The following is a 23,765-nucleotide window of genomic DNA, read 5'->3' as shown; positions in this document are numbered from 1 at the left end:
TGATGACGTAACGAGGAAGGCATGCCCAGACCCGTTATACACGCCCCAATCCGTTGACTCCTCCCCCACGTCAAAACAGGGTCACAAAGCCAAACGCAAAGTAAAGTGAAGCGCAAAGGAAAAACCGAGTCGCAAAAGCACTGGTGGCTGAAACGCAGAATTAAAGGGGCGGCGCAAATGAATTAGTAGGTACTGCAAAGGAAAAGATGTGTTGCAAAATCATTGGTGCTAAAGTTTTTCTTTGGAAAGTACTTTCTTTTTGTTTGCAAAACTTTTTTTTGTTTGCAAAACGCTTTTTTGTTTGCAAAACTTTTTTATTTTTTGCAAAACTTTTTTTTTGTTTGCAAAACTTTTTTTTTTTTGCAAAACATTTTTTTTGTTTGCAAAACTTTTTTTTTTTTTGCAAAACATTTTTTTTGTTTGCAAATATATGGGACCCTACTTTGACTCCATACAACTGATTCAAAAGAACCGATACAATAAATTGAATTGCTCTTACAATCATTGTGCTGCAAACCAGATATTTTATAAGCAGTGTGAAAATAGACGCATTTTTTTGAGTGGGGCGAACGAGTCGTTTGCAAATAATCGCGAGTGATTCAAAAGAACCGAGGCAAGCATGATCTCTTCTTGAGATCACCTCCTTAAAATCCATATTTTTGAATATAAGTTGAAAATAAATACTGTATTGTAATGCTGCAAGAAGAAAGCTATCTAGAGAATCGCTCAAAATGATTTGCAAATGATTCATTTTGTAAATAGGTTTGAATGATTCAAAAGAACCGAGGCAAAAAATGATTTGTTCTTGAAATAATTCCAGATTTTTTATAAAATGTGTGAAAATTAATATCTAATTTGTATTGCTCTAAGCACCGTAGGCAGCTATCTAGGTAGGCAGCTCACTTTGGTTTAGAACAGAGAGAGAGAGATTGTGTGAAGCGTCATTAACGCAGAATGGAGCGTCTTAAATTTTGATGATATAAATGAGGAGAAAAGATGAGCATGGATTATTGAACACATCATCATGAAAACGTAAAGCAGTCAAAGCTGTTAAAAGAAACTAATTAAAACAAATGTTTCAACCTCCATCTTCACAGGCATAAGTTATTCAGAGGCCTGTGAGAAGTGGAGAATCCAGCACTGTCATTATCTCAACTACAGTCAATTATTTAATGACATCTGGCCTGTGAAAACATTAGGAGCAGATTGAAGTACAGTTGGAAGGAAAGACAACATGAGATTTTGTAAGACATTAATAGATTACTGTTGACAGCTCAAATGCAGTATATGTTTTTATTAAAGAGCATGTAGCAATTTATTTATTATGTTTAAGTATTACGGTTGTCAGCTTGAAATTTCATAATTTGTTCTTATATGCATGCACAATGTTTATTTTATTTCACAGCCAAACGGCATGTGGGCTCCTGAAACAAATTAGAAATTGCAAATCAGATGTTTGGGAAGGAAGTTTAGAGACTTTGAATCCTTGGCTTAGAATCCTGTAAAGATCGCTCGTGCAATGAAGATTGTATTTTTGGAAATGCGTTGTTGAGTTTTACCCCGCTCTGGATGAATGTTTTCTGTTCAAAGACGACTGAACAATGTCTGAAGAACAGGCTGTAATTTTCTGAATAAGCTAATGACATGCTGTGGTTTGTTCAGGCTCATCATTTCATTAAGGCAGAACTTAAACATGCAACTGCGCCTATGCGTGTGTGATGTGCAAGACACTTGATTAAGAAAAATAGAATTTACTATAAACGATATAAGCGACATATTTAACAATCATATTGTCCTTGTAAGATCCGCTAAAGATCTGCAGGTCTTGAAAACATCTGCTGTGTAACTACATAATATATGTAGTTATATACTGTATATAATATATGATAAACATCTTAGAGACAATTTTAAAGACGTCTATATGATATCTGACAGTAAACGTCTCCGAGACGTCTTGCAGATGTAAATACACGCATCAAATAGACGTCTACCAGCCAGATGTATGTGTGCTATCAGCTTAGTAAACATTTCTTGTACTAAATACGGTGGGTAGGGATAGTTTCAGACAGTCACCTCACCTCTAAGTGAGAAAGTGTGTCTCAATTTACCCGAATTTATTCTATTTAGTACAGGAAACTGACTGCCATTATTAGTTCATTATAATTAGACTTATCGTAATTTAGTTTCTCATAATCTTTTCCATTTCTCTCTTTAAATGAAGCTGGGTGTTTGTGTTACCGTACCTTTAAGACTCCGTTATGATTGGCTATCCTCTTCATATGTTAAACGAGTAAAAATACTCCCACCTGCCATCATCTGAGTCATAAAAGGTGTAATTGAAAACCGAAGTCAGGGTGTTATCCAGACCCATATTTATATTCTGAACCTGTCTCAGCGATTCTCTAACTCTGATTCTCCCTCTATTTTTGGTGACACTCAATCGTCTCTCGTTTCTTATCTTACCAGGCTGCCGTAAAACGCATTTGCGAGCCCGACTGACCGCCGCAGTCTCGTTTTGAGTGGTTAGCATATGAGTTAATATTTCTTCGCACGTGAGCTTTTCCGTATTGTACCGCTTCCCCATTGTGTCGTCCACGGCTTTGACAGCGTCCGCGGCTCCCGACCGCGAAAACGTTGACGGCTTGATGAATTAGGCCTGACACTTGCCAAAATAGCCATCCTCCGTGCCAGCTGCCAGTTGAGCGTCTACACTCTGTTAATTGAATTGGCAATTTGTGTAACAGTACCTGCCCCTGAGCCTTTGGTGAAGCCAGGGACGCCCATTTAGCTCCAATAATCCAGGACTTGGGAATACGAGGTCTAAACTTCACGAGAAATTATTGCCGATTTGAAATGACAGTCAGAAACCTTGCTGCCAATTTCCCATGCAATGAGAAATAAATTAACAATAGCAATAATGTTGACTTATAAAAGTGAAAGTTAAATTGACTTTCTAACAGCGCTGGCGCTTTGAAATTGCCACTGTGCGGAGAAACAAATTGCATTTAGTGCAGTCTTGCTGCAAATGTGCTCGTGGCATGGCGGGTATTAAAGACTAGCATTACATATTGAAACTGTCAAATGGAAATCGATATGGTCTCGTAATAAAATGGCATTAGTCTAAATCAGGGAGGGTCTTTGTCTGTTTAGATGTTGTGAATTGGCGTCAAGGACTTCCTAATATTGCCGGTTTTGGTTTATATCTGTCAAATGAAGCGCCTGTCGCCTGCAGTGTCCGCGACCAGAATTCGAAATACTTTGACGCACCATAAACAGACCCTGTACCCAAAACACGGGTGTACATTTACAGCGCCGTTACTGTTACTGTCCGCCACTTATTAGGAGAGCATGTTAGAGCTTATTAGGAGATGTATTTGCTTGCGTTTCCTCCGTAATATATCTGTATCGGCTCAATCTGCCGTGGCAGGGAGCTAAACTAGAAGAGAGACTGTATATTATGGAGAATCATTGCAGGACAGACATTGTGTTGCCTCTCCGCTCCCGCGAGCTCTCTATTCATATATCATTTGCGTCACAAGCAAAATGAAGCAGATTAATAGAGCATAATTCCTGAGATCAATATGCAATTATATTCATCTCTCTGGCTGCCCGAGCAGCCGTGCGGAGGATGGGCTCTCAATTCTCAGGCGTATCCTGGTCGCACAGACGTGTCATTGGGCAGTATTAAGACGGCGCTTAAAGCATCGGCATGTTTGCATTTATATTTGTGCATTTGGCAGAAGCTTTTATTTAAAGCGACTTACAATCGAATTCAATCGAAATGTTCCCTGGGAATTCAACTCATGACCTTTTAACACAATCCTCTACCAATGTAGATACAGGAACAGTGCATGTGGCATATAGTTCTCTATATGTATTTTAGACACTTGAATGTGATTTAAAAAACTGTTGTTTTATGGTTGTACCTTTTCATTTTAAATAGAAAATTATATTTTTTTTTTAGGGAACTGCAAAAAAGTGCTTCTTAACAGAGGCAGGTTACGTTTATAAACCTATGTTGGTTTTTGTTTGGAGATGCTCAAAGATGTTGAGATGTTCTGACAATACAGGCAATACATGATATCTTGTGTCTTCTGGGTCTTGAACTTTAAATGTTGCTTATTCTTTTCAATTTGATTTGTGAATTTCTTGTTTCAATGCTGTTGGTGTTTGATGTGAACATCAGGAAGGGATGTAAAATGTTTAGATGCTCCATTTACATTATAAGGTTTAATTCAATAACGCTAGCTATTAAGAAGAGGACACCAGGCGCATTAGAGGTGGCCTTGCAATGAAGGTGTTTCACCGTTTCTTCATTATGAACTATTAACCGCAATCTGGAGTTTGAAAGGATCCTCAAGGTCAAGGAATCTGGAGCACATGCCTAATTTCCATGATGTTTCACAGGCGAGAATCCTTTAGTGGTGAGGGCTGTTGTGTGGAGATGTCATCTTGTAAGGACAGAGAGAGGAGGATCATTTGAAGCTGGTCAAGTGCACTCTTAACTTTGATATATTCTTCATCTTCTTTAAGTGCAGCTGTGCCAGGTCACATACAACGATGCTTTCAAACCGCGTCTGATTGCTTTAACCTGAATTGGATTCACATGTCTTGAAAAATGCATTATGTTTAAGATGAACTCAAATATAACCTGAATTGTCGCTTGTGGATTGTTTTTTTGTTGTTGTTGAAAAAATGTCATGGTCTTTCTTTAAAAGCAGAATTTAAGCGTAGTTTTATTTTTCATTGCCAAGAAATTGTTTAACCACATGGACCAAATGATAGATAGTTTTTCATTGAAGAAAAAGTTGTTGCACAAGGGAATGCGCAAGTTTGTTTACTGTTGGATGTTATTGATTTGTATTGTGCACGTTGCTATAAGTTTCGAGTCTGTTTACTCACAAAAGCCAATGTATGCATGGGTTAGTGAATGTTTATTTTGGAGTTACCAAATCTCAGTTTAGTCCCTGTGTGTGTTTTGTGATAGGTTACGTTGAATGCACGTGCATTAAAGAAATCTCTCATCATTTATTCACCCCCATGTCATTCCAAACCTGTATGACATTCTTTCTTCTGCAGAACATAAAAGATGATATTTTGAGAATATGGTGGTCAATGGTGGCCTGTTGTTTGGCTATCGACATTCTTCAAAATATCTTCTTCCGTGTTCTGCAGAAGAAAGAAAGTCACACAGGTTTGGAATGAAAAGAGGGTGAGTAATTGATCAAAGAATCCCTTTAATGTGTGTGTTTATATGAGCTGGCCTGGTCACGCTGTGTGTGTTTTGCTGGTGAGTGTCTTGTGTGTTATCCTCAGGGCGTAACAGCTCCCTCTGCTGTGCGCTGCCAGCCGCCGTGTCCCGGCACTTCTGGATTGTTTGCATTCCCACCCGCATCGACTGCTACTGACCCCGCTGCTCCAGGGAGCCTCTAAAAGCCCTGCCCCATCTCTCCTTGCCGCTCACGTTTGCCACTGACTTTCCTCCGGGGCGAACACAGGGCTCAACGCTGAAAGCATTACCGGAGGGGAGAAGGTGTTTGCCCAGCTTGAGTCTCTGTGAAGGACAGGGGCCTCGTGTCCGTCCCTCGGCTCCTCTCACCCGGGGCACAATGTCCTTGCGTCCCTGGCTGCGTTCCTCCCCAGACACCAAACTGTTGTTTGCTTCTGGTCCTTGAGACTCCTTAATGGCCGTTCAGTGCTTTATTACATCATTAATTGCACTTAATTCAGCAACATTACCCTAACGCCTGGCTAGGCTCGGAAAATTAAGTACAGAGCACTTTGTTATAAAATTCTCTATAATGAGCTCTGGTGGGACAAGGTCTGTTAAGTTTGAAATCACCCCAGGCCATTTTTTAGCAGAGCCTGAGCCGACTTTAAAGTTGGGAACTTGGAAAAAAAATGCCCTAAGGGCTCTGTTCTCCCGGTGCCGTGCAGCTCAATGGATATTAGTCCTGCTATAAACAGCGGGCTTTGTAGCGCCGAGCCCGGTTGAATATGCAGAAGGGAGCCGTTCCGAGGCTTTGATTTGCATCTGTGTATTTACAGTACCAGGGGCTTAGTATTAACGGGGCGGAAGTGTTTGTTCAACAGTTTACTGTATCTATTTAAAATCGCACCGGCGAATTCCATTTCCGAGTTCATTTGGATTTAAAGCCGAAGCATGCGTGCGCATGCCGACGACCGACGCGCTCACGCTGTGTGTTTCTCTTCGCAGCTATCGGGTCCCAGCGGAGGCGGAGCCCTGGCGCTGTTGCCGCGGAGATCTTTGAGCCTCACCTTGGAAGCCACATCCTGCAGGTAAGATGAAATTGAAAATGTCAGCAATGCACATTTATTTCAACAAATAAAAAATTCAGTCATTATATATGTTTGATCTGAATTGAAAGAAAATCATCGCAGATTTACAGTATGAATCTAGAGGTCTCGAGTGATGCGCCGCGGCACCTCTGATCTGTTTAACATGTATGTAAATGTGCGCTGGCACTCCATCGACTCTACCTGTGTTCTTCAGAAGCTCAAGGGAGCGGTTTTCTTATTTCACATCAGAGGTTAAAATAAAGCACTTTTCATGCCTAGCTACAGCCCTGGCGTCCTCTCAAATTCCTTTTAATGGCAAAGAACGCAATTTACACCAGTCACCTGTGTCCAAAAAAAAAGCGGATTAGGAATATTTAAATAGCGGCTCGGTGGTCCCCGGGCCGCCAGCGATATTCCCTTACGACAGGTTAAGTGTGTGACAGGGAAGCGGAAATTTATAATTAACACCAATACCAGGCTGGAAGTCTGTCGAGGCGTGGCCTTTTCAAGGAAGGACTTGTTCCTGGCAAATTGTCCCCATTAATCTTCAGCTTAATTGATTGTGAAAAGTTTGAGGATGACATTTTAAAAAAGCATGCTCGGCTGGTGATTGATCTGAAGAAAATGAACTAATAATGGATGCAAGGCCGTCATTAGTGCTTGAGCGCCGAGGCTAATTTTAGACAGCTTAAAGCATGTTTGATAGCGTTTAATAAAGGCGACTGGGGGAAAGAGATGCCGGGCGTCCTTCACCTGGTGATGGACACCGCGGGGGCGCGCACGCCTGTGCACAAGAATAGACACACACAGAGCTTTATATGCAGTATTTATTGTCATTTCGCATTTGTTTTGTCTGCGGTTTGTTGGTGTGATTTTTGTTTAGCCGTAAGAAATAGTTTTGCCGAAATGCATTGTTGATGATGGGAGGGGAAATATTATTTACCAGTAATATCATGGCGAACATTTGACACTCCAAACAAAACAAAATATGATGTCGCTTCAGATTTATAACAGCTTTAGAAATGTATATATATTTGAAACCTTTGTAAATTCAGATTTATAAATAAAAAAGGAAATGATTTTGGAATATATGCAAGGTTAAACAGTGCTTTTTGCTTTTCCCAGGGTGTTATTGAGGTCTTTGTACTGTTGTTGTGTCATGTGACTGGTGTGACCCCGCTGACCCGGGTCCAGACTTCAGCACAGAAACCCTTCTATACTCCTTTGTTTATGCACAAATAAGCTGAATACATTTACTGCCCGGTTTTGTCAACCCAAATAATCAATGAACAGCTTTAATATGCAGCTCTGTGAGTGGAGGCAGCTGGTCTTAAAGTGACAGTTCACCCAAAAATGACAACTCTGTCATCATTGACTCACCCTCAGGTTGTTCCACACCTGTATAAATTTATTTGTTCTGTTGAACACAACAGAAGATATTTTGAAGAATGTGGGAAACCAAACAGTTTTGGGTCACCATTGACTACCATAGCAGTGTTTTTCCGTCAATAGTGCCCCAGAACTGTTTGCTTACAAACGTTCTTCCAAATATTTTTCTTTGTGTTTTATATCCAGAGTAAATAATGACAGAATTTTCAATTTTGGGTGAACTGTTCCTTTAAGCTTTCTCATTGCTATTCAATTTCATGCCACAATAATATTAATCATTTAAATATCAAATTAAATAGGCAAAACAGCATGTTATTCTCTTGCCATCAAAGAATATGGAAAAAAAGTCATAAAAATTGTACATTGTTTATGATGCAAGAAGTGAACCTAAGCATAAAAAGTCAACTGCTACAAAAATGTAAAAAAGTGCACGGTTCCTCTAACAGACAGTTGGCACATTGCTTTCTCCCCCGTCGGGTCTTTACCCGCCCAAGGGTGATACTGCTCTGACGGCGTCAGCACAGGCTGTGCCAGCGCTCACGGCCACAGAAATGACCATTTCGTTCACTCCCACAGTGCATTGTCATTTGCGTGGGCAGCGGGCCGGATTGATTCTGACAGCGGCGATAGGTCATTAGCAAGAGAGCTCAGAAGTTTTCTGTCAGAGCGCTTCTCGCTTCCACCCCGCTAAATAATAGCATTTATATCACCCAGATCATGCTTAGCAAGAGATGAATTATAGATGCGGGCTTTGATTTTAAGACAGACGAGAGCTTAGCTGTCTTTGAAGGACAACGTTCTCCTTTCGTTCACTGTTTTTGGAGGATAAAAGCTTGGTGGTAAATTAGGCGCGCGTTAACAAAGCCACAAGATGTTTATGGTCTTGCGTCTTTTGGGAGTCACCATATGACCTGACCTTGACCTTGAAGCACACGCCCAGTCGGTGGCAATAGTCAAGTGGGCTATTTGGGTGGCACGGGTTTTGAGTCTTGGCTTGTGGTGCTTTCCCAACTCCTGTTCCGCTCTCTCTCTCTCTCTCTCTCTCTCTCTCTCTCTCTCTCTCTCTCTCTCACCCACCTAATATGTGTATTTTTATAGTATAGACTGTAATGCATTTTATTATTTAGTATTGCCACTCTCCTATCAACACAATCTCAAGGTAGTTTATAACTAGTTCCTGAGGTGACTAATTTGTATGGATTCGTGCAATCTTATTCGTTCATTTTAATATCTGCTTTCTCCCAAGTGATGTTAGTTTTAGTGGTGAGGCTTCATCTTTTTTATAGTAATTGTATGTTTGTGTACAATTTACATTGGATGAATTCATACACTGCAAAGTTTTTGTATTGCCTTCTGTTATTAATGACCTATTAATGATGATAATTTATAATGTTACATTTCTTAAAATGTTTTTGCATTACTTTAACTAAAAATATGTTATTCATTTAAACTGATTTACATCAATTTAATCACTTGACAAAATTTTCAATAGCAAGTTGAAATGACTTGTTAATCCAGTTAGATTGTATAAAAAAACATGGTGTAGAGAAACAACTTTATTGTAAGTTGCTTGTTTGTCTTGTGTGTTTAATTTTCTTAGCCATTTTTGCAGTAACTTTTATCCAACTTAGCAGATGTATGACGTTTGCGCAGGTCATTGCATATGGAGTTCATCACATAAATTGAGACTATGTTGTTTCAAGGTTAGACAACCAGAAAGGAAGTGTGGATGTTGTGTGTGAGCGAGTGATAGGCCTTTTTGGGCATTCTCTATTCTGCTTTGATAGTACGGCTGTGCCACCTTGTGTCACAAATTTTGTGATCTCCACCGAACAAATTATTGCTGCTGTTGTTTGTTGCTTATCTGCGTTTTTTGATGTGTTTTAGTGATAACAGATGACTGCTGTGGGACACTGATCGACAGAGAGCTTTAATTACTTTGAGTGTGTATGTGTGCGTGCATGTTTGTGTGTGTGTGTGTGTGTGTGTGTGTGTGTGTGTGTACACCTGCGGTGAGCGTAGGGGTGACAGGACACCAAACATCTCTTAATATGTCTCACGGCTTCAAATTCCTGCTATCAATCTTTCATCAACTCCTTGTTTACTTTAGTCTCTTTTGTTCTTCTCTTTTCTTTCTCTCTCGTTGTTTGTTTTTATAGCGTGGGCTTTGTTGTGTTGGGTTGTTTGTGATAATAGGGTTTGGATTAAAAGAGAAAAAAAACACAGAGACACTTTGAAAACCCTTCGATCTTCACACCGGTGGAAAGCGAAAAGACGGCGGCTTTAGAAATGACAGCTGTTTACATTTGCATAACATCAAGGAGGAGCGAGGCAGCGTCTTTGAGGCCGTCTGCGTGCAGCTGTCACCGCCTGTAATCGCCAGGTCGATTCGCGCGCGGTTCAGAGGAATCGCCATCACGGTTCCGTGGATCTTCGTTGAGATCAGGTAGAAAGGTGGCAGAGAAAAAAATAACTCACAAACAAGACGTTCATCACCTCCCGACCGTCTTATACTGCAGATGTCAAGCCCTTCTCTTCATGCAGGTTATTTGAGGGAATCAGGCCCCCGTCCAAGAGTTTCGTTTTTGTAGCTTTGCCAAACCTGGATGACTTTCTTTTAGTCTTTTAACTTTCAGTTTGCATTCATGTTTATGCTTTAATGTGACACATTAAGTCCTGTCACACCAGGTTTGATGTCAAACACAATTGGAGTAACTAAGTATTAGTTACTCCATCATATTTAAGTTATCCTGTAGCTTTGGATGATGCGAGTTTGAATACGTTTGTGCATATACCCCTTTTATCATACTTTTCATTTTGAAGACACTGTTTTTATAAAGAATTTTTAAAAGAAAGTTGAGAACAACATAAATGTTCATCAATTTTTCAGTTTTGTGAGAACTATGCTTTTAAAGGCAGGGTTTTTCCTGGCTCAAAATGAGGCGGAGGTGGTGCCATCCTCATCTTGTGCACACGCACGTACTACCGTACCTTTAAGTGGCTTAAACAAAGTGACTTTGACTTATTAAAAGTTCTAATAAAATTAGATGAAAATTACAATTATTAAGTTAGCCCACAATAGCCAACTGAATTAACCATTAAATCTTACTAAATGAGCAAAGCTCATTCACATCTTTCATTCTCTGTGGTTCACTTTAAATGATTCAATGATCTCTTATATTCGCTAGTGACTGAAAAGTTCAATAGTTTAAATGAATCGGTTCAAATGAGTCATTCGTGTGCGAGTCGTTCTGAACAATGTGCGTTCACACTGACGAACTCGCTGTGTACAGTATACGCTGATTCAACGATCCAACTGCACAGCTGAAGACATTACAATGATGGACGACATGTTAATTTAAGAAATTTCAAGAAATTAAACGTACATGGATGCAAAACAAACAGCGTGAAAGCTCTAGCTCTTGTTCTGCAACTCTTTTTAGCGCCTCAGTGTGCTGATAACGAAACCGCGCCTCCACTGTGGCGTAATGTCGCAACTGCAGTTACAAATTACAGTCTGTTAAATGCACGCAGCATTTCTTGTGAAGACACCCGACATAATTTTGGCGAGAGCCTGAGGCGGCACGACATTTGACGGAGGCGGCCGCCTCCAATTTCTCTATGCAGGAAAAACCCTGAAAAGGATAGTTCACCCAAAAATGAAAAATCTTCATTTTCTCATCCTCATGTCATTCCAAACCTGTATGACTTTCTGACAAAACTGCGACATTTCTCAAAATATATTTTTAGGGATGCACCGATACCATTTTTTAAAGACCGAGTACGAGTACCGATATTTTTTTCTGGTACTCACCGATACCTATAACCGATGCCTGTATAATGTACAATAATTCTAATAAACCAGTATCTTACTGGTACATTTTCCTTTTTTCTTTTGTTTTTAGGTCTACTTAAATTGAAGTACTATTTTTTAATTAAGTTCTATTTTTTATTATTATAATTATAAGTAGCACAATTTTACTAGCACATTTACTTCAGTTTACTAAAGTAAACAATATACTCTGTGGTTGAATTATAAAAAATTTAAGGGGGGGTGGTGTGGTAAAATGTGAGTGTATTATAACTTGTTCAAGTCAACCGGACTTTTATTTGGTTGGGATGCCGCAAATAGCGTTTGTTTAAGTTAACCGGACTTTTATTTTGACAGATCGCCGCAAATGGTGTTTGTTTATGTGTTCGTGTCCTCGTGTCCTTTCACACACGGTAACGCAAAACAAGCAGAATACATATTTAAACAGTATCTGAATATTTCGTTAGCTGTTACGTGCTGTTCAGCGCTAATTTCTTGTTAGGAAATGCCTGGATTCCGTCCGCGTTTTCCGCATTGCGGAATGTATGTCACATGAGGTATCGGTCTTTGGTATCGGTGTGTCATTACGAGTACGAGTACATGAGCTTGCTATCGGGCCAATACCAATACTGGTATCGGTGCATCCCTATATATTTTGTGTCCCAGAGAAAACGTCATATACAGGTTTAGAACGACATGAGGGTGAATAAATGATGACAGAATTTTCATTTTTGGGTGAACTATCCCTTTAAATAAGGGGAATTTTGAGACAGGCGTAGTGCTTTGTTTTTGCCAGACTAAACAGTCTAGTAATGTCTGTCCCACCCACCTGTCAATCTGTGTGCGTGTGTGTGTGTGTGAGAGACTGCGTCTGTCTGTCTGTGTGGGTTTGGCTATACTCCAAGACCCCATTTTTGAAAATGTAGTGACACACTAATAAATTAACTTTTAAGGACATTTATTTAGGGTTGTCCCTTACTAGCCAAAAAGTCTCGATTTGCCAAAGCATCTACTTTTAACCTGATGCGACATCAGTGAGATATCAATAAGTTTGTATAACTAATATAGTGATACAGATTTGCATGAGTGTGATGCTGTTCTTAATAATTCCTTTAAATGTCTTTTTATCATAACATCATCCAGCACATAAATAACTTTTCTTAACAAGCTCAGTGTTGTGCAGTACACGAGACCCATGAGCATGCTTAACAGATCAGCACACAGCCTTTTATTTCACTGGATTATTCCTGTGATAGCGGCTCTTTAATGTGCTGTAATAATTATACCGGAGTCATTGTGTATAGCTCATTATTATTTTTAAAGACGTCTTTTCCCAAAATGCTCCTTAAAGAAAGCAATAATAATATACAGAACTGTGTAGCTTGTACATCAGAAATATTGAGTGCATGCTCTTCCTAAACAGACATCGAAACTTTAACTCTTAAAGGGACAGTTCACCCAAAAATGAAAATGTATCATTTACTCACGCTGATGTCATTCCATACCTGTATGACTTTCTTTCTTTTGCAGAGTAGAAAAGAAGATGTTTTGAAGACTGTTGACTGTCTTTGTATAAATATAAAACCACTGAGGCATTTTGTGAATTTGAAGTGAAATCTGTAAATTAAAAAATACAAAAGAGAAGCAATTTTAGTGATGATCTGCGACCGTCAGATCTCACTACGCTTTGATAAAACACACCCCAAGAGTGATGTTTCATTTTCTGCTGTGTTTCTAGAGCCGATCAGTTGAGGTCCGTCACGCATTCGCATCACATAGATTTGTAAAAAGCGAGGCAGATGTGTTTCTGTGATGTCCATCACGGAGTGCCGAAGATCACAGCGTGAGCGCGTGTGAGGTCAGCGCTCCGTGCTTTTAGCCGCATTATTTACATCGGCTGTCGGAAGATCTCCATAGCTTTTCCATCCCTCACTAATTTGCTGTTGAAAGCAAACATGTCAGAGCCTCTCTTGTTGTGGTTCGCTAGCTTGCATAACATAATGCGAACAGCATTTACATATCCATAAACACACACGCGCACGGCTCAATCTCATGTGTTGGATGGCGTCCTGACACATCATTTCGTTCAGCTGCTGACCAACACGACGAATGAGTTTTCGCACTTCTCTGGTCTGTTTTTCTCACCGTTGGGCCTCTCGCCACGCAGTTCCCTTGTTAGCCGCATGCTTCTGCTCGTGCCGTCCGCACGTGAATGCTTAATTTCATCTCACCTCATTTACTAGGTGCTGTACGGTTTGTGAGATGTGTATCTGACGGGATGAGTACTGTCTGTATGAGACGGAGGCTGTGTTCCGAAATCTAGTGAGTTACCTTGCTGTCTGCTGCCTACATAGGCAGTTGTAGTAACTACAAAAAACTACAAACTATTACAAATAACACAGTTGCAGTATAATGTTAAAAGACTATAATGCATTTTTAAATGACCAGTATTGTATATACAACAATGTTTCTTAAAGGGATAGATCACGCAAAAATAAAAATGATGTTATCATTTATTTACCTTCACCCAATGGAAGTCAATAGGGTCCAATGTTGTTTGGTTAGCAACGTTCTTTAAAATATCTTCCTTTATGTTCTGCAGACGAAAGAATGTCATACAGGTTTGGAATGACATGAGCGTGAGTAAATGATGAAAGAATTTTAGATGAACTATCCCTTTAAATTTAGTACAATTTTAAATGTCTTTATAATTATAAATTAAATAATAAAACATAATGGATTGTTCTGGATGCTCTCACTGTTTATCTGTATGACACAACAAGTTTTACCAATTCTTTTGTTCTCCGTGCACATTTTGCATGTGTTCGAATCTGTTGGGTGCAGGTGAGAAGTGGCAGGCAGATGGGAGCAGGTGGCACCTGTGCGTGCAGGTGGCAGATGTGTGCAGGTGTGTTCTGAGTTCCTGTCATTGTGTGGCAGGTGTTTTCTGGTCGCAGGTACAACCTAAGCACATGTGGCAGGTGGAACAGATATTCTCAGTTAACGTTGAACAGCCAATGACCGGACACAAGACCCCCACGAGACCCTCGCGATGGGTGCGGCCTCGCAACTTTCCCAGAAGTCTTGCGATCGGACGGTAACATCACACACATGTGAATTTTGTATAAAGCGGCGAAACATGCCTATACATGCTAATGCACCGATGTCACGTCTTAATGCACAAATGGTGTTGTCTGTGTTCAGTAGCCCTTTACTTTCAGCTCAAACTCTGTCAATAAAGCTTGACCGGGCGTCACCAAAGGTTCTCGGTGAAAAAAAAGGTCAATGGGTAGCGCACAGTGGGGAATTTTGATGATCCGCCATCCATTTCCCGCGCAGCCCTTCTGGTTCATTAGCGGTGGGAATTTGGACAGGGAGAAGGCGGAGGGGGGGAATAGATCCACCCTTATTATTTATGCAGTCAATAGCAAGACTTGTCTGCATTCATAATTGTTTGATTTTATAGGTCGGTCTTTAAACAAACATTGTCTATGGTAATGCTCTGCCCTGATGGATGGGAGAGGTTTTGTCTGTGAATATCATTTGGATAATTAAAAATGACAGACCAAATCGCCCGCTGCCTTGACCCTCACTCTGTCTCTCGAGTGATGCCGGCGAGATGCTGATTGCTGTCAATCACGGGTCTGCCGAGGATTGGGGAACGCGGGCAGCCGTGAACCCTGACCCACACTGTTGATCTGAAATAGATAACAACCTTGAAATACCTGCAGAATTTCAACAGGCCTGCAGACGGACGCCGGGCACCTTTCCCTAAAGAGACACTTCCTCAACACGCTCTCAGTGTTTGCCTCTCTCTAGTCTGGTTTTTTTAAATACTAGAACCAGGTCATTTTCATGACAGCAAATCTACTGCATTCTTTCATTTTGGATGGAACAAAAAACTTGCTTGTTATGTTGTTTCTTTAACTTTACAATGAAATAACTAGAGTAATGGCAAAAAGTCATGTCCGGACAGCATATCTGTACAATATTCAGCTTTTTTCCAAGCTTTCTAAAATTCAAAGCTGAGCTTCAGTTAACACAACATGCATACAAAATCTTCAATACTTCTTCAATAATATATTTGAATTATGGGTGAAGACGTCAATTTTCCAATGTTTGAATTCACTGAATCATGAATTACTCATCCTCAAGTTGTTCAAACCTGTACACATTTCTTTGTTCTGTTAAACACAAAATAAGATATTTGGGTGAATGTTAGCAACTGAGATTTCCATTGACTACCATAGTAGAAAAACATATTGTATTCTTTTGTTCTGTTAAACACAAAATAAGATTTTTTAAAGAATTTAGGAAAACAAACAGTTCTGGGGAACCTTTGACCACCATTTTTTGAGAAGGAATCTCTAAACATCTTTCTTTGTGTTCAACAGAAAAAATACATGTATACAGGTTTGGAATAATTTAAAGCTAATTCATGAAAGAAGTTTCATTTTTGGGTGCAGTATCCCTAAGGACCCAGAAAATGAACCGAAATCCAAATTGAAATTTGTCATGATTTCTATCCTGCCTCTCTTTCTCATTTCTCACCCCCAAAAGCAAATGAAAACATCGGTCCTTCAGCAACAGGATTCTGCGCTTCATTTTCTTTTGTATTCTGCTCTCTACAGCTGCCTCTTTAGCTTTTGTTAATCTCTCATTTCCCCCCTCTCTCATTTCAGTACTCGACTATGTTCCTATGGTCTACTGCATACTTTTATATGATCATTTAAATGCGCTGGCAGTTGTTTTGTCTGAGTCGTGTCTTTCCTCTCTGCGCTGTTGTGTGTGTGTTTAAGTGCTTTAATTACATCAGAACTGTTGTCTCTATTATATTACACCAGCGTGCATCTCTTTATGAGTCAAAAACAGTGAGTCATACAACACATTTCGAATGTGTAACTCCAGTTTGTTTCAGTATTTAGATCAATATTTGAAAGCATCTTAATTGTGCGAGAGATTCAAATTAAGCACATGTTTTAGTAGGCAACGTTATTTTACATTTTAAAATTTGTTTAGTTCTTACAAAGACGGTACAGCACTTCAAATAATATCACGGTACTAACAAATTAGTAAGTAAGTACTATACGTTTTATACGAGTAAGTTATACGTTTTAGATTTAGACCCCAGCCTACATATATTACAGTACAGTATGTGAAATGTAAGATTAATCTGTTTCTAATGTTGGTATATAATGTATAGATTAATGTTACAGTATGTGGAGTGTGATGCCTATTCATCACCGATGAAACATTCTCATGATATAGACGCTCACAGCCGAACACATTTATCCCTCCGCCGATTTTTCAATCTTCTGACGGCTGAACTACCCCCCGTCCCCTGTCCCCTTCTCCACCCCCCCCTTCAAAACCAGCCTGGCATTAGAAACAATATTTCCCACGGCAGAAGTCCTCTCTGCGTGTGCCATTTGCCATCTTTTCATTGTATTGGTAGAGGCGTGGTAGAGTGATGGCGTCAGATGGTAATTTCATTACGCTTTGAATTGTGCTGTTAAGATTAGCATAGTAATGGACCATAGTATTTGAATGGTCTGGTGTAGTTCAATTCAATTCAATTCAATTTTATTTATATAGCGCTTTTCACAATGTGCATTGTTCCAAAGCAGCTTTACAGGAGAAAAACAGAAAAACGCAGAAAAGGTCAAACACAGCACAGTGCATGGTGTTTATAGAACAAGCAAGATCATTCTAATAAATAATATTTAATAAAAGCAGTCTCCCGGTGAGCAAGCCAACACAGCCCTGTGGCGAGGAACCTAAACCCCAATGATAAATAACTGGAGACACAAACCTCGGGAGAAACCAGTCTCAGCCGGGAGGGCCAGGTCTCCTCTGACGCGTCACTGCTGCACTCACTGACTTTGATTAAAAGTTACTGAGTAAATGTTTATGAAGGATATGGAGAGCTTATTAGTTGTGATTTAGAAAATTTCATGTGTTGAAACCGTTTAGGTCTAATTTTGTGATGGATATCAGACAACAGAGGAATGTTATAAGCAGGGAAAATAGTAATGGCATAATGTAACTGAGTGCAGCTATAACTTCAAACTGCCGTCATGTGATGGAAGTTTAGCGTAAATTTAGCATTAATGTGACAAGTAGTCCGTCTTTGCTCTTGGTTGGGGATGGAATTGCCTGAGCTGGGATGGTCAGAATGTAGTCAACAAACCTGTCTCCTTCACAAAGTTTCCCATTGCGATCCGCACCGAGAGCTCCGCAGACGGTTTCGTTTGCGCTGTAGATGTGCCGTTCGAGCAGACGCATCTGTCTGACTTTCTAATGACAAGGGGGGAGAAATGCAAACCTTCATCTCCAAACAGCGAGCGCAAATCCGACTGTGGAAATTAATCCTCTCAATTCTGTCTTCCTCATCGTGTCGCGCCAAAGGAATTTGATCCCATTGAATAATTTCATTATAACTTGTGAGCTCTGGATTAATGAATGACTTCACTGTAAAGAAAAACAGGAGAGCGGAAGCTCCGTGTCGTCACCTGCCGCAGACACATCGGTGTGCACAATAGCGCTCTTGTAAACAAGATTAATGCCCCGTGTACTGTTTTAACAGCTTGTCAAGAGATCACATGAACACAATACCAGCGGGTTATGGCGTATCCGCTGAACATTATTGAGCTGACATATACATTTATGATACACTAAACCCTAGCGTGAACTGGGAGATGTTCGAGCGTTGTCATTCTGTATTCACAGCGGATGGAGATGTGTGGTCCATGCTGCGGCAGGTGCTAATCCAGCGAATGTCCCACCGTTGTAGTCGTGTGATATTTTCCTTTGGAGTATTAAAAATGAACGCTAATGCAAGATTAGAAACATTAAAGAGAGATTAAGCTCAGAGGGAGTGATACATGAAAGAATGAGCTTGATTTGTCAGTAAACAGTGCATTGATTATCAAAGCTGAATAATGAATCTGCATGTGAGATATTTGAAGTGTTATTTTTTATAATCATCACTGTTAAATCTACTATGGTATTATATTTCTTTTCATGCCGTTGGCAGATGCTTTTATCTAACTCTTTTGTTTAACTCTGTGGAACTCTCTGGGAGTCGAACTACTGACCCATAAATAAGACAACAGATAAGAAATGGCACCACCAAGGCAGCAATATTTGTTTGTTTATTTTTATTTGATTTATTTAGTTTGTAATACATTATACACATAATTTTTGTAATAATGATATGTATTATTATTATTATTATCATCAATATATTAATGTATAAATAAATCCGGTCTGTTCAGGGGGGACTAAACGTCACCCCAGACTTGTCTAAAGTATAATAAACTTAATATATTCTTACTTTAATACCAAATAAATATAATATATTCCATTTTATTTATTTATAAATAAATACATTTGTTTTAATTAAATGTTAATTAAATTTATATTATAAAGTGTAAATATAATAGTTAAATAAATAATTAATAAATACAATTATTATATAAAATATGCTGTGTGTATGTAGTAAAGTATACTGTAAGTCATTATGTTTATAAAAGTCCCCATAAACATGAAAACCTTCTGTGAGTGTGTGCGAGAGAGACGGTGTGTGTGTGAACGTTTGTGTGAGGGTGTGCATACAATTATTGCAATCAATGAATTTAGTGTGTATATACTTTATATTCCAATATATGCAGTTCCAACAAGAATAAACAGAAATAAATGCGTCAGTACAGCCAGAGAAGTATAAGGTAGATGTGAGCGGTGTTAAACAGCGCACAGAAGAACGGACAGGATTTGGCCTGCAGTGGTCGAGTCTAGCGGAGGTTTTTAGCATGCTGTTTTATAGCACTCTGAGTTTGTCATCAGAAGCTGTAAAGTGGAAGTATCTCGATCTTGTTAGAGGCGGAATGGGCGACTCCCGTCGGGTCGGGCGGCCGGAATGCTCTGCTTTAATTGCGTTTGATTGCGGCTGTGCCGATCCAAGCAGCAGAAAGAGCTTTTATTGCTTTATCGCCGGGGTCTCGTCGCATGTGCGGATCTTTAAACAGCAAGGCTTCGGTTTAAACCTGAGAATAACAAGCCGCTGTTTATAGTTTTAGTTAAAGCTCTTTTGTTTCTAGTCACCAGGTTAAGATACATGTATAGTCAAAGGGCCGTGGTATAAGTAGATGTCTTTGAGTTCTGTTCTGTATGTCAGTCTCTCTCATTCTGTCTTTTAGTCGGGCCGGTAGTAAGCGTGGCCGTTGCTGTAGTGACTCAGAATTTCCCTGGGGCTTGATTTTATGATCTAATGGCAGACTCTCTCTCTCTCTTCAGTCTGGTCTGTAATAAAGGAGCCTCATTGTTCGATAACTCACTGTGCCAATTTTGACATTTCATTTACCAAAAATGTGCTTTCTTGCTCTTCATCGCTAATGGTTAAGTAAATGTTGCTCGTTTAGAAATGCAGTATTTGCACAGTACACAATTTTCAAGTTATAAATAGTCGTTTTATCTGCCAATAGGCTTGTTTGCTGTACAGTAATAGTTCCTAAAGTGATTTTAAGCCACGCTTACTGTAAACGTATAAATGTCATTGCATTACGTAACGCTGTTAAACCGAGCGGATTTATATGAATGTTTCCCAGACATTTCCTTTGGCTCAAAAACAATGTTTATTAACCAACATCTGTTGTGCAGTTTTCAGTTCTGATTCCATGCTAAATATTTACATTTAGTTATTTATTATAATGTGTGCGTTTGGCTGCGTTGTGCTCATTGAATCGTGTTGTCCTTATGTAACAGCTGTAGTCGCTCTCTCTCTCTCTCTCTCTCTCTCTCTACCTGAGTGCTGGAATCGACTCTGTGTCGCAGGCGTGCAGTCATTATTCACCCGCCGCCCGCCTGCATAAGTAACAGCACAAACCGCACGCCAAACACGCTGTACGCGCAGCTCGCGGGCTGGACGCACGGGGAGAGAATATAGTGAGTAAATATTCCATGCTGTTACTCAGCCATACGCTTTATTTGTCTGTGAGGGCGCTAGCGAATCGCGCATCCAAGGCATTTCTCGCAGGCCATAAAAAATGGATGACTGTTTCCAAGGGGAGTGGCCACAATCGGGCGGAATCATCGCAGCGCCCGGGTTACGTTGACCTTCAGCGTGTGACTGGAGGATTATGGGATATCTAAAAAGGGCATCTGAGTCTGGCTAGGGTGGGTCCGGGGTAAAACGAAGGAGCTTCATGTATTCTCCTTCAGCCTGTGTGTGTGTGTGTAACCAAGCGCGCCCCTGCGTCCCACCCTCCTCTCTATGCTCTGACAGCCACTAATAATAAGACATGAAGACAGTCTGACAAAATGAAGACAAATGCAGTGCGCTGCCCCGGAATCATAATCTCGGCAGGTCGCAGTGAAAGAGACGTTCTAACTGTACATGAATGTTCTTTTTAACTCATTTCGGTGACCTGCACACACACGCAAACACACACACGTGGGCGTGTGTGTGTGCCTTTTATATTCCAGTTCTGTTTTGTTTTTAAACAGGATGCAGAATTGTATTTAGAATCAGATTTAGATTTTTGGAAGTTACAGTACAATATGGCACTATTGTATCCTAGCCGAATATGCAAAGGCGACTAGTAGAAAGCCATATTTATATATATTTAAAAGAAAATTCAAATTGAATTATCCGTAAGCATATTTTTATGCAACATATGGGGTATTGACATTCAATTTCGGTCATATTAATAATGTCAGAAATGGGACTTGGGAAATGGGATTTTTTTTATTGTATCTTTATGTATTTGTGTTTATTTACAAATGAATTTTTGTATTTATTTCATTATACGTGTAAAATTGATTTCTTAAATTACATGAAACTGCTATTGAGTAAATCTGTCTTACAGTAAAAGTTCACCCAAAAATTAAAATTCTGTCTTCATTGACTCACCCTCGAGTTGTTCCGAATCTGTATAAAAATCTTGATACCATTGACTATCATAGTAGGAAAAGTGACAACGGTAGTCAAAAGTGTCCCAGAACTGTTTGCTTTCCTACATTTTTCAAAATATCTTCCTTTGTGTTCAACAGGACAAAGACATTTATAATGCAATTTTTCCTACTATGATAGTCAATGGGGTCCAAGAACTGTATGGTTACAAGCATTCTTCCAAACATCTTTCTCTGTGTTTATCAGAACAAAGATATTAATACAGATTCGCACTCGAGGGTGAGTAAATGAAGACAGAATTTTCATTTTTGGGTGAACTCTCCCTTTAATACCTTTCTGATTAAAATTCCATCTTAACTTCCTGTTGGGTGCGGCCAGTGAAAGTTTAATTCACACTCACACACGGGAGCCATTCTTAAATGTTTGCTTAGCCCTGACACAAACACACACACATACACAGATGCACAAACATTCTCTGCGCTGCCAAGAGCCACATGCACCAACATATTTCTGCAATGGAGGTCAAAGAAACAGACATATGGGCCTTTGTTGCTCAAAACAATGTCTGTGTGAGTGTCTTTGTGAGTGTGTATGTTGTGTGTGTGTGTGTGTGTGTGTGTGTGTGCGTGTGTGTGTGTGTGTGTGTGTCTTTGTGAGTGTGTATGTTGTGTGTGTGTGTGTGTGTGTGTGTGTGTGCGTGCGTGTGTGTGTGTGTGTGTGTGTGTGTGTGTGTGCGTGCGTGCGTGCGTGCGTGTGCAGATGGGTATTGTTAAAGATTCACTACCGGAGTGAAAGATCTGAGGTGCAGGTTTGGCTGCAGTGTTGGGCCACTGAAACTGAGAACACGACTACAGCTGCTGTGCAGTTGATGTACACTGTGTTTACCGTGTTGTGAGTATATACTTCACAGCCAGCCAGACACACCTATGTTAAACTAGATCGCTCGACTATGTGAAACTCACTTCAGCAAAGCCAGTCTGTTCTGAATGCTTGATAGATTATTGTTTACTGGCCTTCATGTTCAGGAACCTGCACTAACCTCTGCGTCTCATGTTGATGTTTATTAGCATCCTTATATTGAAAGAGAGGCGGTATACGTTGTCTTTCTCTGCTATATGCATGTCTTGTACTGTACAAAAAAAATCAATGTTGACAAATGGCCTGTAGAAGAAACGTGTCAGATGTTACAGTGACCCATAACCTCTGAGAACGACAACACGCTGGTTTTCAAAGCTCACTTCAGTGGCGTTTTGTTTATAGTTTTAGACGGGCTATATTTAGTTTTCACAGTCTCATGGTTGAATGGTTTTGGAGATGAAGTGTGTGTTTTGTTGATGAGGGGCCCTCTGGTGGTCAGACAGAGACCTTCATCATACAACCATGTCTCTTTGACACACATCAAACCAAATCTTCAGAGATGAGTCACTCAAACCATCTGCACATCGGCCAGACATGTTGATCCAATTGCTGAGAGAGAAACAAAATATTGTGTGTATGAAAATAAGGCGTTGCACTATTCAGATTATTGAAGCCAAATGTCAGAGAGTTATATTGTATCTTCTGCGTTTCCTTCTTATTTATAATTTTACTTATTCGCCTGATGTCAGATGCTGTTAAATGAAGTTTATTTGGTTGTTTTAAATCGAGACATTTTAAGAAATAACTCGCTGACTATGCAAGATCCATGACTGAAATCTTAGTTGCACTTTATTTACAGCAGAGGTTCTCAAAATGGGGTCTGGGGACCGCCCATAGCTAGGTGCTCCGCAAAATAATTTATATGCTTAATTACTGTTACCATTTTCAGGGGCAAATTTTCTCACCTTTAAGGGGGTCCCTGGCCCCAAAAAGTTTGAGGACCCCTGATTTACACTATTTGTACTGTGGTTGTACAGCCAGCGTACACAGCTCATACACTCAGAATTAGGACTGTGAAATAAAGCGCTAGTGAAATAGATCTGTTATGAGCAGTAGAAGAGTTTTGTGCTGATGTTGCAGCGAGCGCTCAGTGAGAACCGCGAGCATCCAGTCAGAGGCTTCACGTCCCGGCCTGCAGAAGCCACGAGAGTCCTGTGAGAGGAGCAGCCCTCTATAATGATATTACACTGTTGTCAAAGGTTACTGATGGCATTTCAATCAAAGGCAGATAAATGGTTGGGCACTGGCAGGGGGAGGAATTTTGGAAGGGTTTAGGAAGGTCAAAGCCGGCTGCTGCAGCTTCCATCTGGAATGCATTAGCTAAAAAGATTTATTAGCAAGAGCGTCTCGGCATAATGTAACAGAGGGAAATACAGAGAGAGAGAGAGAGAGAGAGAGAGGTTGTGTGGGGTAACAGTGGTTTTAATTCTTGTTACA

The 23,765-nt window shown here is 40.0% G+C and overlaps 1 protein-coding gene across 7 annotated transcripts in view; it reads left to right on the top strand.

Moving 5' to 3' along the window:
- LOC130560294 (neuronal PAS domain-containing protein 3) overlaps positions 1-23,765 on the top strand; it is a 235,165-nt gene that overhangs the window by 108,068 nt on the left and 103,332 nt on the right. For all 7 annotated transcript variants that reach the window (XM_057343995.1, XM_057343994.1, XM_057343996.1 and 4 more), the window contains one exon: positions 6,218-6,300. In XM_057343995.1, the coding sequence (XP_057199978.1) occupies positions 6,218-6,300 (83 nt within the window). The remainder of the gene's footprint in view (positions 1-6,217; positions 6,301-23,765) is intronic.

Source organism: Triplophysa rosa, linkage group LG10 (genome assembly GCF_024868665.1).
Source record: "Triplophysa rosa linkage group LG10, Trosa_1v2, whole genome shotgun sequence".
Taxonomy (NCBI): domain Eukaryota; kingdom Metazoa; phylum Chordata; class Actinopteri; order Cypriniformes; family Nemacheilidae; genus Triplophysa; species Triplophysa rosa.
Note: the sequence above shows the minus strand (reverse complement) of the source record. Positions and strands in the feature narration are given on the sequence as shown.